General features: G+C 35.7%; 1 protein-coding gene across 3 annotated transcripts; it reads right to left on the bottom strand.

Annotated features, from left to right (window-relative positions):
* Positions 1-910: 910 nt before the first annotated feature.
* LOC113508938 lies at positions 911-14,948 on the bottom strand. 3 transcript variants are annotated; one of them, XM_026892133.1, is made up of 8 exons: positions 14,873-14,948; positions 11,695-11,786; positions 10,819-10,929; positions 10,394-10,480; positions 9,586-9,776; positions 8,799-8,891; positions 7,443-7,580; positions 911-1,096 (listed from the first exon to the last, which is right to left on the bottom strand). In XM_026892133.1, the coding sequence occupies exons 2-8, from the start codon at positions 11,777-11,779 to the stop codon at positions 1,004-1,006; spliced, it is 798 nt and encodes a 265-aa protein (XP_026747934.1). In that variant the 5' UTR covers positions 11,780-11,786; positions 14,873-14,948; the 3' UTR covers positions 911-1,003. The 3 variants fall into 3 exon arrangements, with proteins under 3 accessions (XP_026747934.1, XP_026747936.1, XP_026747935.1); XM_026892135.1 differs by lacking the exon at positions 8,799-8,891; XM_026892134.1 differs by lacking the exon at positions 14,873-14,948 and having other exon boundaries at positions 11,695-12,155.
* Between the last annotated feature and the right edge of the window lie 1,994 nt (positions 14,949-16,942).

Consider the following 16,942-nt stretch of genomic DNA (forward strand, 5'->3'; position numbering starts at 1 on the left):
GTATAGAATCGTGGGAAAAATAATATCATAGACAGACTTTCTAAATAATATAGGTATATTTAATTTGGTATAGTCTTTGGTAAACTTGAATAAAATTAAGTACATTCTTTTTAAATCTAATTTAAACATTAAACATATAATATAAATAACTGATTATAGTAGCTATATTTAAATATGTTTATTGCTATTATCTATACTAATATATAAAGCTGAAGAGTTTGTTTGTTTGTTTGAACGCGCTAATCTCAGGAACCAAGGATCAGGATCCCAGGTCCAAAGTGAAAAAATCTCTTTTTGTTGAATAGACCATTCATCGAGGAAGGCTTTAGGCTATAAACCATCACGCTGCGACTAATAGGAGCGAAGATACAATGGAAAATGTGGAAAATACAGGGCAGGTATCAATCATAACTTATATCTTCTACCCACGGGGACGAAGTCGCGGACAACGGCTAGTATAAAATAAATCAGCTCCTTTCGGCAAATTACATTTCTACAATATTTAACGTCAATAGAAGAAGGTTGAATGAATGGAGATGACAGGGCCCCAATTCTGCTATTTACAATGGCACAATTCGTTTTATTACGGTAACGGCTTAAATTTATATTATCTTCTACACATTGTGAATTGTAAACAACCAAATCTAAGTTGTAATTAACTAAAAAAATAGATATTATTATGACAGGCTGCTATTGCAATATCAAAATTATTCGCATTAGAATAGAGAACTTCAAATGTATAGAATGACATTCCGTTTCGACAAGTGACGTGACTTTGACTTGTCAGTTCAATACGTTTGAGTGATTCATCCGATAAATGTAACTTTATTTATAGATTAAATTTTATTTTACAACAATTGAGTATGTTTATATATTTTTTTTTTATACTACAATAAAATATTTCTAGATTTTAGCTAGACAGTCTCTCTGTAACATATGGTGTTTAGCCGACGGCGTCGGTGAGACTGGAAGCCGACTTTCTTAGCTTGGATTGAACCTGGGTCTACGTCTGTAAATTCTGTTCACTTTTGAGTTCCAAAGCCCATACATGTTGAGGCCAGCCTGTGCGACCCTTGCCTCTTTTCTCGGCGTTTTGCTGTAACAAAGAGAAACATTTATAAGTCTAAAGACTGCTATACCGGAGATCGTGGGTTTGATTCCCACCCAGGACAAATGTTTGTGTGATGAGCACGATCATTTGTTCTGTGTCTAGGTGTAATTTATATATATTATGTATATATTTAGAAATATATAAGTATGCTTATCAGTTGTCTAGTACTCATAATACAAGCTCTGCTTAGTTTGAGACTAGATGGCGTTGTATAAAAAAAACGATCTTAATTTTTAGAAAAATATCATCATTTTTTGTTGTCACGAGCCAGTCATTGCGACTCCTGCAAGCCAGGATCTAAAATGAAACCGACGAAAACCACCGAAACACTTGAGGTCGGTGTGTCCCAGGGGGAACAATTAACTGAATTGGAACCCGCAACGAAATTAATCAGAAATAGTTAAAAGGAGGAGCAAGATAACATGTTGCACTTCCCTCCGTAGTAAACGAAAGACAAAAGTGTATTTTTAACTGTCTATTCTAGCAGTCTAGCAATCATGAAATACTGTCTGGTTACCAGTCGAGCTACCCTAATAACCGTATAAGTAAGCGTAAGTAAACCGTTGCCAGTGCCGTATTATCCATAAGGCACTTTAGGCTAGTGCCTAGTAGCCCACGATGACCAGAAGCCCAGCACTCCCGAATAAAAAATGAAAAAAAAAACGGGGATTGTAAAAAATCGAAAATGGCGTAGCTATTGTATGAAAAAGGAGGGCCAGAAACGAACTGTGCCTAGGGGCCCCGAGATGGTTAGTCCGGCCCTGACCGTTGCTCTATTTATTAATGAATTATCTTCACAAAATCAGCGGCCTAGCTTTTTCCCAACTATGTTGGGGTCGGCTTCCGGTCTAACCGGTTTCAGCTAAGTACCAGTGTTTTATAGAGCGACTGCCTATCTGACCTCCTCAACCCAGCTACCTGGGCGACACGATACCCCTTAGTCAGACTGGTTGTCAGACTTTCAAGCTTCTGACTACCTGTAACGACTGTCAAAGATATATGAATAACAGTTGGGACCCACAATTTAACGTGCCTTCCGAAACACGGAGGAACTCGTTATGACAAAGATGACATGATAGAGACAAAGAACAGTGTCAAACGTGGCTTAACCTGTGATCGATTCACTAATGCAGTTACTAGTTTTTCGCCCGCGGCTTCGCCCTCGTCGAGGTCGGTTATATCGCGTTTCCAAGAGAACTCTTCAAAAGTCCGGGATAAAACTATCCAACGTTCTTTCTCAAGGTCAACTCTATCTCTGTACCAAATTTCATTAAAATTAGTTCAGTGGTGTAGACGTGAAAGCGTAACAGACAGAGTTACTTTGGCATTTATAATATTAGTAGGGATCGCTTAGCCACGAGCTCCTCAATTATTTTCACAAAAGTGAATTTTAAAATCATAACTTTTCTGACAGTTGAGTAAAAACCAGAGACAAAAAAGCATCAAAGATCATTTTTTTATGTTCAGTTTTATGAGCAGACATGACAGCACATGTTTCTTGTTTTGTTTCATCGTGATTTATAACAGTTTAAAAGTTATGGTTTTTTGTAAAAGATAATTTGGTAGACGGTAGCCATTTTTTTTTTGGGGAAACTACTTGAGAATGTTTTTTTGGAGTTGTTTCAAAAATGATTGTTGCAAGTGAATATTTTTGGTTATCGGGACAGTTTTAAGCAGGTTTTTTAAGTACTCGAGAGATTTGTATTTTATTTTAAGTACTTAAGTAGGTATAAGTTATTCAGTACAATATTGAAAATATTTCTTGCAAGTAGATGTAATTTTATTTCATGTACCCTTTATTAATATAAAAAAATACCTACTTTAATTTTTCTCTGTCTATCTTAATATAGATATGAATGCTTCTATATTTAGTAAACATTATTACTATTAGATTAGAATATTCTTTATTGCAACCCACATAATTACAAGATTTGATAAAGAGAAAATAGTTACAAGGTGCCATAATGGGCGGCCTTATCGCTAAGAGCGATATTTAAAAGAGATCCTTTGGATGGACAACATTTATTGCAAATAGTCCGCGTTTTTCGGGATGCAATAATAATTATTTATTATTTATCAATTTGTGATATCCCAAGAATCATAAAACCAAAAACTAGCTAAACAAACTTTAAAAACGAGCGATTTTACTCAATAATACAAGTATGCTTTTAAAACACTTCCTTTCTACTTTTTCAATTTAATACTCTGCGTAGACCATAGAAATCTAAATATTACCTCATTATTTAGATTTCTATGACATAGACAGACAATTAACTCTCCTCACCTCTTTTTAAATTAGGTCGAACATTTAGCATAAACAAGAACGATATTTTTTAGATCATCCGGTGTCTGGATAAACTGTGGAAGTTGTTAAAATGTAATGTAAACATTTAATAACAGTAAACAGACACAGGTAAAGGAAATTAGTTTAGGGATCCGTAGTGAAATAATGAATCTTTGAATGCACGGATAGAAGAGTGGATGAGGTCACTATAAGCGTTTGTGTGATCCACGAATGCTTGTCCTGATTCTGGGCGTCTTTGTGCATGAGACTTCAATGTGTGTGAAACCCGTGACACAACGATGAAATTTCAGGGCGTGGGATAAAAATCTGCAATAAAAAATGTATTCACCCAAAAAATATATATTCAGTGTATTTTACATACAAAAGCCATACAATATAGATCCTATTATCCTATTAATATTATAAACGTAAAAGTTTATAGGTATGTATGGATGTTTGTTCCTCTTTCACGCAAAAACCACTGAACGGATTAAGACGATACTTGGTACACAGATAGTTTATAACCAGGATTATCACATAAGCTAATTTTTATCCCGATTATTTTCAGATATATAATAATACTAGCTGTTGCCCGCGACTTCGTCCGCGTGGTTAGAAGATCTTGAACCGTTTTCGCAGAGCACGCAACGGAAGCCCTAAAAGATAAATAATTTTCCCCGTTTTTTCTACATTTTCCATTGTATCTTCGCTCCTATTAGTCGCAGCGTGATGTTATATAGCCTAAAACCTTCCTCGATGAATGGTCTATTCAACACAAAATTTTCAATTTGAACCCGTAGATCCTGAGATTAGCGCCTTCAAACAAACTCTTCAGCTTTATATATTAGTATAGATATAGATAATTTGTAATTAATACAAAAATAAGCCAAAGTTGAGTTGAATCTCAAGTGCACAGTTCCCTCGGGAGCGCTGTTATCAGGTCCACATGTGCTTCAGTGCAGTGTGGCGCCAGCTATGACGGCATGCCCACTACACTGAGTAATATAGATATGTATTCAAACTCTTACTACACAAGATAACATTAAAAAATATTTAAACCCCCGACTATTTTAATAACTCAACCTGCCTGTCTAAAAACACTCGTTTATAATCCATTTTTGGTATTAAACAATCTAAATTAAAATCGTGTTATCTTTAACATTTAATTAAATATTTGACAGAAAACGTTAAATTGCCATACAAATTAGTTCTAGAGAAAAAATAGGGGTGTGAAAGATAAATAATACGTACAAAATTTCATGAGAAACGGTCGAGCCGTTTCGGAGGAATTCAATTGAACAGTGACAAGAGAATTATATACCTATATTAAAGAAATGCCTTTTCAAATCGCTTCTTCATCTTTTACCGAAGCTAGCAATATAATTTGGACTTAATACGCCATGTTTAATGAAAATGCGTCAGAAGATACTGTACGAGCTATGAGAGTATTTAGTTTGTATATAGCACGGGTAAAACGGCGCGTGTCCGCACGTGGTACAAGTCACAGACTTCAAATCAAACTGTATTAGAAAAGTTCCGGGCCATTTTTTTCAACGATGTGACTCCCGCATTAAGAGATTCAATCCTTGTGTCGCAAGGGTTCCACAAACTTTCAAGTCACACGCACAAAAATATATATTCAGTGTATTTTACACACAAAAGCCATACAACATAGACTCTATTATCCTACTAATATTATAAACGTAAAAGTTTATAGGTATGTATGGATGTTTGTTCGTCTTTCACGCAAAAACCATTGAACGGATTAAGACGAAATTTGGTACACAGATAGTTTATAACCAGGTTTAAGACATAGGCATTTTATCCCGATTATTTTCAAGTGTCGCGAGGGTTTCACAAACATTCAAGTCACACGCACAAAGACACCCAGACTCAGGACAAGCATTCGTGGATCACGCAAATGCTTGTCCTACGAGATCGAACTAACACGTCGCGCTCAGTAGGTTTTTAATACCTCATTCGGCTATCGATGTATAATATGAAGGATTTAGACGATATTTAATACACAGATAGTTTATAACCAGGATTAATACGTAGGATAGTTTTTATCCCGATTTTTTGTACCCGTGAGATCATTTTTTATTTGTAGTGGTCGGGCCCGCTGGCAACAGCTAGTATTTCAATAGTTACTTGGACAATATTTTAAGCTGATATTTTGTTTATATATGGAGCTGTTATTTTAATTCCAATAATAATTATGGCTGAAGTATCTGAAAGCACGGATACAAAATATAAATTGAGACCTTTTGTGTTGAAGAACAGAGTCCAGATTAGGTTGTTGCTATATTTTTTTTATTTTTTTTTTAATTTAATTTATTGATAAGCCTCTGAGCTAGGTGTCAACAAGACGCTTTGCTAGGTTTTTAAAAAGCATTTTGGCACTCAGCCCCCACGGCCCAAAAGTTTCAACCCCAAACGGCTCAAAGAAGTAACTACCAACTACAAGAAGTAACTACAAAAATATTATTTATCTAATTCTCGCTCCCGCTTATGACTTGGGAAGCGTTTTATACAAATTACACGTCGCCACATGGCCCCTCCAAGCGCTATCAAATTATTCCGAGTTACAATACACAGAATTGCTGGCCCGTTTCTGATGAACTCCGTTATTTATCTGGTTTCATCTGTTAATGTTACTTTATTTAGTTTATTACTTTTTAGTTGTTTTTTGTAGGAATTATGGTTTGAAATGTGTTTTATTAATATTTTTATGATAGGTTTTAAAATAACAATGTTGTAATGTCATCGATGAAGATCCAGAAACGGTTAAGTGTGAATCGGACGTAAATTTTTGGGATATCAACTTGCAACCCTCAACTTACCCACCAACAAACTTATGACCGTAATAACGGTTGCTTTACCTCAATCTTTAGTATAAGTTTGTTGCTATATCTGCAACGGACAACAAAAACAACAGTGAAATATTAAACAGTCTAGGTATGTCCGGTCCGGTCATGAGATACAGCCTGGTGACTGCGGACGGACGGACAGACAACGGATAAATTTTAATATTATCATTTTTACCTTGTGAAAACACTGAAAACATAAAAAACCTTAGCATCGAACTCAGATTAAGTATAAGTTTACAAATTAAAATTGAAAAAAATGTATCTTTGACAAAAAGTGAAAATAAAAAATTATAGGAAACTCTCCAGAATTTTCTCTGGCAGCCATTTTGTAATTTAGCGGGAACCTCTCTCGTCGAGAATATGATGGTTGTAAAATATTTGATAGCTGGCCATGTGGCTGAGATATTACGAGATTGGGGAAATACTGAAACACAGCTGACGGTAAGAAAATTGGCGAAATGACGCTTGGCAAAGTCCGTGGACACTGGAGAAGCTCGTGGCTAAGCTATAACCGCATTTAATAAGAATCGATCACAGGTTAAGCTACGCTTGACGCGGTTGGTCCGTAGATAACATCTTCGTTACGAGTTTCTAAGTGTTTCGGAAGGCACGTTAATTGTGGGTCCCGGCCGTTATTCATACATCTTTGACAGTCGTTACAGGTAGTTAGAAGCTTGAAAGACTGACAACCAGTCTAAGTGTTGCCCAGGTAACTGGGTTGAGGAAGTCAGATAGACAGTCGCTCCTTGTAAAACACTGGTACTTAGCTGAATCCGGTTAGACTGGAAGCCGACCCCAACATAGTTGGGAAAAGGCTAGGCCGGTGATAAAAGTCCGTGGATGGTGGACCTATGTCATGGGGAGGGGCTGTGTTTCGGAAGGCACGATGAATGGTTGGTCCCAGCGGTAATTTATTCATCTATTTTGGTTGCGGGTCCGAGCCGAGCTTAACCGAACTTAGCTAGGTGTTTTTTTTTATCATCGTTAATTAATACTAGTTTTCAGAGTTTTTACGGAATATCTTTCTTTTAAGGTAAGTACTAGGCTACAAGAAAAGACTAGGAGTTTACCACATTAGCGAAGGCAATTCCCATTTAGTTTTTCAAGCCATAACATTTAATAGGAGAAATCCACAAATGACTCAAACTACCAGGCAAACATATCTCGAAGGTATTACCTGACTAGCTTCCACCGCCCGTCTCCTGGGCGGCGTATGGTGCAGGTCCGCCCTGAACCCTCCCGCCGGCTCCCCGTCACTCTCCAGCACCTTCAGCAGGTAAGATATGTAGGAGGTCGCCAGACGCAGCGTTTTGATCTAACAGGAGAGGAAACGTTAATCTCTGATTAAAATTTGAGAATGGTACGTGACCCCTGGTTGTGATGACATTTATACTGGCAATGTTTTTGGAAAAAAGACGTTGAATTTCTGACGTGTGGCTACGCTATAACCGCATAAGTGAATCGATCACACGTTAAATTGTGGGTCCCGGCTGTTATTCCTACATCTTTGATAAATTAGTCGTTACAGCTAGTCAGAAGCTTAAAAAGTCTGAAAACCAGTCTAACAAAGGGGTATCGTGTTGCCGGGTAACTGGGATGAGGAGGTCAGATAGGCAGTCGCTCCTTGTAAAACACTGGTACTTGGCTGAATAAGACTAGAAGCTGAGCTAGGAGAAGAGACTAGGTTAGACTGGAAGCCGACCCCAATATAATCTGGATAAAGGCTAAGCCGATCACGTAAAATCTTTCTGTAATTTTTTGGGTTAAATTTAAAATGTGATTGATTATAATAGATGTGGTTAGTTTATCACGCAATTGTACTTAATCAAGATTTAGATGATGAAATGCCTTAGGGCGGAGGATAAGATGAGAAGATGAGATAAAAAATATAGGAATAGGTAGAAGAAGGGCAAGAGGGAATGTTAATAGGTTGGAGAAAAGAGGCCTATTACCAAGTACTATGTATCAAGATAACAGGTGGAGGGGAATGCTGTTAAGAAAGGGAGGCCTATGGAGCATGATGTGAAAGTACAGTATCTGTTGGGTAATGTTTGTTCCGGAAAAAACCATAAGGAAGACACACCTGAGAATAGGGTTGATGACTGGGTATAAAAAGAAAAAATCTCATTAGTCCCTCAGTTAGATAAGTGAAAAATGAGACAAGTATTTTTTCCTTTTACAGAAAAACTAGAATTGACAAAAATTAACTGCTTTAAAGTTTAGGAGAGGGGGCTTGTGGCGTAACGATAGAGTAAAATTTATACTCAATCGTGACGTCACGCGTCAGTTTCATTCACTGTAATTTGGTCAATTTATGTTTGCGGGACAAACTAAAAAATACGTATCCATTATTATACCAAAAACTACAAGACGGACACTGAAAAAAAATAATTTCATCATCCCTATTGTTCAATAGTGTGTTGCGTCACGTCAGAGGTCTACGGGCGGTTTAAACTCTGAACCCAGGTTGTACATCAACCATACGATAAGACATTGCCAGTTTAAATCTCAAAACCCCAGCGGTCTTACTAACCTTGGTCATTTTAGTGTCAGGCAGTACATTGGGTATGTGCTGCCTCAGACTCGAAAACGCGCTATTGATGCTCTGCGATCTCTTTCGCACCATCTGGCGATGTGAGCGTGAGAATGAGACGCATGTATGTATCTCGGTTTTAGGAGATAGACAAAAAAAAATTTTTGGTAAGAGATCTTTTAATACACTTTTTAGATTTAAGTAGAGATTGAAGAAGTAAAAAAAAGGAACGGATTCTTTCAAGTATTTTTCCTAAAAATACGATATATTTTCTCCATCCATAGTTTTTTATTAGAAAAGGAAAACTTCAAATGTATAGAATGACATTCCGTTTCGACAAGTGACGTGACTTTGACTTGTCAGGTCAATACATTTGAGTGATTCGTCAGCGTTAGCGAGGAGTAATGTAATTTGGTCGTATTTGCCATTTGGTCGTTTCATATTGTGTTACATATTTTGCCAAATATTTATATTTTTATCCCCATAAAACAGAATTAATATAATTAACTACTTTTACGGATTACATCGCGGTTTAATTTTAGTTTCCGACGTTTCGACACCTTTTTTCCGTAAAAGTAGTTTCATTTCAATGAATTATTCAGAGTTCAACGTCATAAGTGCCTTTGCTTGCGTTCTTTGAATTCGCATAAATAAATTCTTCAATAATGTTTTCTTGACAAATCATCTGAAACCCTACGTTTTTAAGTGTCACTCCATTCAATACATTCGCGTAAACCTAAGGGACCACTATAATATGTTTAACTTTAAAGTTTAAATCAGTACTTACCTTTGATAGTTTCGTATCAGGAGGAACATTCGGTATACATTCTCTAAGGTCTGAGAAAGCAGTGTTAATACTCTGTGTTCTTCTTCTTTCTTTCTTATTAGCTGTGGTTCTTCTTTTCGCGACTCTTACGAAAGAAGGAGCGGCGGGACGGTCGTAGCGCAGCGGTAGAGATTGGAGGTCACATTCTAGACCTAGAGGAAGAAGAAGAATGAGTGTGAATTGAAAGAAAGTAACCAAGGGTCTATACTTTGAGAAAAAAACAGTGTAGAGTTTTGACTTTTCTACGATTTTATTATATTAAATTAATCGAAATGATTTTGTTTAAATTTTGATAAATTAACGCTTAGTTTATTCAGAGTATATTAACAACGTCATAAGTGCCTTTGCTTGCGTGCTTTGAATTCGCATAAAAAATTTCTTCAATAATGTTTTCTTGATAAATCATCTGAAACCCTACGTTTTTAAGTGTCACTTTCCTTCAACCATTCAAGTTTTCCAAAATCGGAACAGGCGTTTTTATAGTCATAAAGTGAATTGTCATCGGGTTCGAAGCTACTCTAAAAATTTCGGCCTGCTAGCTTATCGGGAAGTGCCTCAAAATTGACTTACAAAAATCCAACCGGAACGACAAACAAACAAGAAAAGTTAGTGTATAAAAACGAGGGGAAATTAGCCGTTTACTATAACGACAAGAGCAGAAATACATAGTATTTCAGTTATGTATTTCTTTACTCAGACGTATAAAGTGATGTCTTAATAACAGGCTTCTGTTTTCCTTCGGATTCGACATTTTAATAATATTTCTCACCTGGGTTATTCTGAACGTAGCCATGCGCCATTGTGTGATGATAACTGTCATATGGTTCATTCCCAGACATCTGCATTTCTTCGTAACCTTTAACAAATACTTGAATTAGGTATTTCGTTATAAATAATGAATAGGTATAAAAATTAAAAGTATTATGTCATCGTCATGTTAGATTAATACGTATTTTTGCCTTTTACTGATTGATTCACCCACCCTGTACCGCTTCCTAAGTGATTTTGCTGCGAAAGAAGAAACTTGGTAAGATAAAATCTCACGAGTGACGTCACTTATCTGTACACTTTTTACCGACGAGTGACGTCATTTGCCGCCCATTTCATGCAATTTATTTTGTATAAGTACTCATTTATCGATTTAATAAATACACGTAAATACGCGTTTATTATTAAAGAAAACTACTTTCTTACCATATCCCCGCCCTATGTAGTGTGTGGTATCATGATACACGTCCTGGGTGTCAAACTCGTGACCCTCGCTGTTGGGAGCCGGCCAGTAGACACCACCATCCATTGGGCTGCCTGGGAAAAAACATGAGAAACTTAGAACAAAGTGTATACTAATTATCCGTTCGCCATAAGACATTCGTGGATCACACAAACGCTTGTCCTACACGGGATCGGAACAACACGTCGCGCAGTGGATTCGGCGTGTTCATCTCCAAAACTATCAGTGAATTCCAAAAGTATCGCGTTGTCCAGGTAACTGGGTTTCATGAGGACAGTTCGACGGCTCGCCCACCTCGTCAGCTCATGATTAAGGACTCCGAAACTAGTCGGGCACTCCCGATAAATTTGCGTGAGTAAGTTCCTGCATCATTTTATAATGAATCATTCTCACGATAGTTATTATCAAAATGGATTGAGAAGTCAGATAGGCAGTCGCTCTATAAAATGATGGTACTGGTTAGACTGGAATCAGAACCCAATATAGTTGGGAAACGTGTTTTGGCATGTACGTTGTTTCAAGAAAATCCTGTATTATAAGTGTAACAATTACTTAAAGGCTGACAACAAATGCACAATTCTTTAGTTTTACATCTAAAGTACATAAATGCGGACAAAAACATCACATACATTGTTCTGAACCCAAAGTAAGTTGCTAAAGCACTTGTGTTATGGAATTCAGATACAACGAAGGTACCACAAACACCAAGACCCGAGACAATGTAGAAATGTGAATTTTTACATTGACCCGACCGGGGATCGAACCCGGGACCTCAGAGCTAGCGACACCTTGAAACCGGTGCGTACACCACTCGACCACGGAGGTCCTCAAATACATACCTTGGTGTGAAGGCTGGCAGTAGTAAGGTGGTTCATATCTATCGAATCCCTCGTCTGATGGCGACATGCTCCCATAGCTTGACATTTAGAATCTGGTGACAAAAGATAATGATTCAAAAATATGTGTTTTCAGTCTTCAGGGTTTCGAAAGCAACCTGAAAAAAAATGCTAGCCACGATCACGATTCTGATGTAAAATTAGCCAGTGAAAATAGAATTCAAAAGTAAATGATCTCCTCATCAAATGTATGACCTTAGCGATCGTTAATTAACTTAGATTTTGATTTTTTTAATAAAGATTTCAATTTTGTAGCAATAATCATCGTCAGTTTGACAGAGAACAGATGCATGCAATCTGAAGCTTAATCTAAAACCAGGAAGTGGGAAACATAAAAAGCAATACATTCTAATTGAAAATATCTTCCATTTTTTAACAATTAAATAAATAAATCAACATTCCACAGCTTTCACTCAACGCCATCTAGAGTCAAACAGAGCTTGTATTATGAGCACTAGACAACTGATAAACATAGTTATATACATCTAAATACAAATATAATATAGATAAACTACACCCAGACAAAGAACAAATGATCATGTTCATCACACAAACATTTTTCCTGGGTGAGAATCGAACGCACGACCTCCGGTATAGCAGTCAGGGCCACTAACCACTAAACCAACAGGCCCTCAAATAAGCCGTAATTCTACAAATTTCAGAACTCCCTCCACTAATCGGGCATCGTACTTGAGACCGGCACACATGCTACGTGAACAATACTGGTATTATCTTTCAAGTGCCACTTGAATCTACACTGTCTAATTATGAACATAACGGTACGTCTTGTAACTCAGATGTTAAAACTGTGATTCAAATTGTTTAGTTACGTTTTTAAGTAAAGATGTTTTACGAATATTATAAAAGTGAAAATTTGTATTTATATGTTTGTTAATCTTTCAAGCAAACGCTGCTGAATGGATTTGGACGTAATTTGGTAGACACACAGATAGTTTACAACTTGGATTACCGGATTATTATAAAGGATAGATTTATCTAGATTTTTATGTTTTCGTGTGATCATTTTGAAATAGTATTAGAATGAACATAAATGCACCCAGACTCAGGACAAGTATCCATGGATCAAACAAACCCTTGTCTGGCCTTTTGGAGAAAGTACCAGATCGATCTGAGCTAGGGAATGAACCGGTCGCGCTGGAGAACGTATGGAGAGGCCTATGCCCAGCAGTGGACAGCTATAGGCTGAGATGATGATGATGATGAATCAGTTTATTAGTAGGAGACAAGAATCGCACCCGGGGAAAGATGGGAAGCTCCAAGATTCTGTCCATATGCCATAGGTGGGTAGAAAGGACCATGAGGAGCAGGTGTTTGTCAAGAATCAGGGATCGGGTCCTTAATGGTTCTGTATTATCATATTTTTAAAACTTTCATGTACATCATGGACCGCAATAAATTATTGAGTATTGTGTATTAATAATAGGGATTCGTTTTTATCCGTTGGGCGTGGAACCCAAAAAGAAAAACAACTGTTTACCTATCGTGGTTCATGGAGGAGCTCGTGGCTAAGCTATAACCGCATAAGTGAATCGATCACAGGTTAAGCTATGCTTGACGCGGTTGGTCCGTAGATGGGTGACCATCTTTGTCATACCGAGTTCCTCTGTGTTTCGGAAGGCACGTTAAATTGTGGGTCCCGGGTGTTATTCCTACATCTTTGGCAGTCGTTACAGGTAGTCAGAAGCTTGAAAAAGTCTAACAACCAGTCTAACCAAGGGGTATCGTGTTGCCCAGGTAACTGTGTTGAGGAGGTCAGATAGGCAGTAGCTCCTTGTAAAACACTGGTACTTAGCTGAAAACGGTTAGTACCGAACTTAGTAGGTACCGAATAGGGGTCCGTTTTATAAATTTTCCCACGTTTTATACACTCACTTTTCTTGTTTGTTTGTCGTTGAGATTGGATTTTTGCAACTCAATTTTGAAGCACTTCCCGATAAGCTAGCAGGCTGAAATGTTCAGGGTAGCTTCAAACCCGATGACAATGCAATTTACAACTGTAAAAACGGCTGGACCGGTTTTGATAAAATTTTAATTGAGTGATTTTTAAAAACGTGGGTTTTTAACATGTTTTAAATATACTTATTAGTTATTATCCTTACATTAACATGTATTGTAATTAAAAACGGAAGTAACATAATAATATTAAGGTCGACGCGTTTGATTTTGAATATTGTTTACATTAAAACATTTTGTTACCAAATGTTGTGAGTTGAATACACGTGCGCATGTTTTATAGGTTTTCGTATCCGGGTACGTGGAATATTGGACATATATATTTAGATTTTAAAATAATATCTAGGCTATTTTATGAAAAAAATCTAAGTACATCAGACAGATTTCGAAAAAATATTGGATTTGTATTTTTGTTTTTATCTCGTAAACAAAAATGACTATATGTATAGTAAAATAAAATCTCGTGTGACGTCACTTACCAGTACGCTTTTTACTTGCAAGTGATGTTACTAGCCACCAATACAATTCATTTCATCATCTTAAGTTTATTTAATCTTCCTAACTTTTAAATTAAGCGATAAAATCATTTTCATCGGATGAGACCGCCTATTTTGGCACCATGTAACTATTTATTTGTATCCAATCCTGTACTTACGTGGTGTGCAATAAAGAATAATATATTCTAATCAAAATGAAAAATACGTATTGAATATTTTTTTGGAAAACCGGAATTCGGTCAGGTGATCAACTTGGTCTTTTTTTGTCCCCTTTGTAATAAAGTCAGATTATAGTTCTCAACGATGACCCTGTTTGCTGGACCTGTGTCCTTGTGTATGTCTAGGTTTGTACTTCTAGAGACGGTGCGCATCGTGAGGAGGTTCCTCTCTCTGGAGCCCTGACCATGGGCACCTTGGGCCCTTTGCCCGTTGCCGGCCGGTTAGACACTATTGTTATATTTTTAAATGTATGTTAATTTTTGTACATGTGAAAATGTAATTTGTAAGCTCTAAATAAATCAATTTAAAAATAATTAATAAAAATAGTAAGTCAGAGAATTTTGAAATACTTGATTGATTGAATTTTATAAACACAATTTTAATTTTATTAAAAAATATGGTTATTAATTATTATAATAAAAAAATCTCACCTTGAAAACCGTAAAATTCAAACACAAATTAATATTTATCACGGCACATTATTGCAACACAAATAAAAAAAAACACCAATTGACCATCCAAAAGAAACACAAAAAATATTCTCAACAACAAAAAAAAACTTTGCACTTCACTTAATAAAATAAACTATTATTAACACAATAAACACTTGTTTATTTGTAATTATTAAACAATATTTATTTCAATTAAATCGTCAACGACTGTCAAATAATTTGACAGTTATATGACATCTGGTTGGCGGGCTTTTCGTTACTGGATGCTGTTGTGTTCGCGAGACGGGATAAAGGGGCGGGGTTTTTCAGACGCCATGTTGGCAGAGGAATAATGGTATAAGTCCAAGATAATTTGGTAAAGAATTTTATGCTTTATGGTTCATTTCTGTATTTTACAATGATTTGATTTAGATTATATTTAGAGGGTTAACATAAATGTAATTATCATTTGTTAAAAAGGTGTAGGAAAGTATCGTGAGGAAGACACACCTGAGAATTGTTCAAGGGTGTCTACGGGGAGTTTTAACTCTGACACCAGGTTGTACATGAATGCAATAAAAAGTCAAAAATACGTAACAAATTACATTTTTTTTTTCTTTTAATTTAATTTATTTATTTTAATCAATTACAACGGTGAAAAACCAATTACAGCAATTAAAAAATATACATTTTACAAATTTAAACATTAAACAAATTAGAATATAAATAAAAAAAAACATAAAAACAAAACACTTTCATAAATTTCATTAATTTCAAAATTATGAAACTGAATTTGCTTACTCACAAAAAAAAATTGATTAATTTGGTAGACAATTGGCAATTTTAAACCAATGTTATTAAAAACAGCAATAACAGTTTCAAATTAAATTTATTACCGATATTGTTTTTTTTAATTTTTATTTGTGTAGAAATACTTACACGTCCATATTCTTATCCTGTACCTAAGTACCTAACCATATTGAGGACTTAATTTTCAAATATATTATTTGAAAAGAAAAACGTTTTCAAAATGTAAGTCTTTTGTTACCTTTCTCCACCTAGTCATTCATTGGTTGATACAAACCGGAAGCATTTTACCCACCCACAAAGATAGGAGCTTTCTAAACTGTCACCATCTCTTTCTTGCCCCTAGCACTTTAATAAAGAAGTTTAGATTATATCCCTTTCTATCTTTACTGCTTGGATACATTTTGTAGGTTATTTCTTAACTTCCAGACGTTTTTATCGAATTGAAGTTCTACACTGCCTTGCTTATAGAGGAACAAAATTAGTTATTTAAACATTATTTTCTAGCTAGTAATTAAGACAAATCTGTTAATTTTTTGGAAATAAAGTTATTATTACTGAAATAAAAACGTGAATCTAATTGCATAACAAAGAAGATATTTGGTGTTATACTCTGTCCGTTTTAGGAGTAATCTTTTGACAGATCATAAAATTTACCAAACAGTGACTAGTGACATGGTTTTGATTCTATTTAAAATGAACTTTTAGTCCAAAATACCTTCTATTTATCTACCGACTTCAAATAAGAGAAGATTGTCAATTTTCAAAGTTTGTTACGTCAGAACCTTGGACTTGGATGAACCGATTTCGCTATTTTTTTCCATTAGGTAAACGAGAAATAGCTTTCATTTGATCCCAAAAAAATACATCAAATTTGGCTTAATAGTTTTTATTTGAATTCAATTGTATGTATTTGTAGTTAAAACCGATTTCAATACTTATTATTTAATACAACGCTTTCCACAGTAAGACCTACGCTTAATGTCGCCAATCTCTCAAACAAACCTCTGTTTACTGCAATAACGTCTGAATTAAACAATTATACTTACCCCTAATGTAGAAGTGAGAAGAAATAATTATCAACACTGCGATTATATCAACGGTAGGCAAGAAGAAAGCATAGATATTCTGCTGGGTTCTGTATTATGACCATGAATAGAATTTAAAAATTCTAAATACGTGTTTTTTAAAGGTTCGTTCATTAAAATTTTATTAAAATCGTTCGAGTAATTTTTATAGTTGTAAATTGCATTGTCATCGGAT

Source organism: Trichoplusia ni, chromosome 3, assembly GCF_003590095.1.
Source record: "Trichoplusia ni isolate ovarian cell line Hi5 chromosome 3, tn1, whole genome shotgun sequence".
Taxonomy (NCBI): Eukaryota; Metazoa; Arthropoda; class Insecta; order Lepidoptera; family Noctuidae; genus Trichoplusia; species Trichoplusia ni.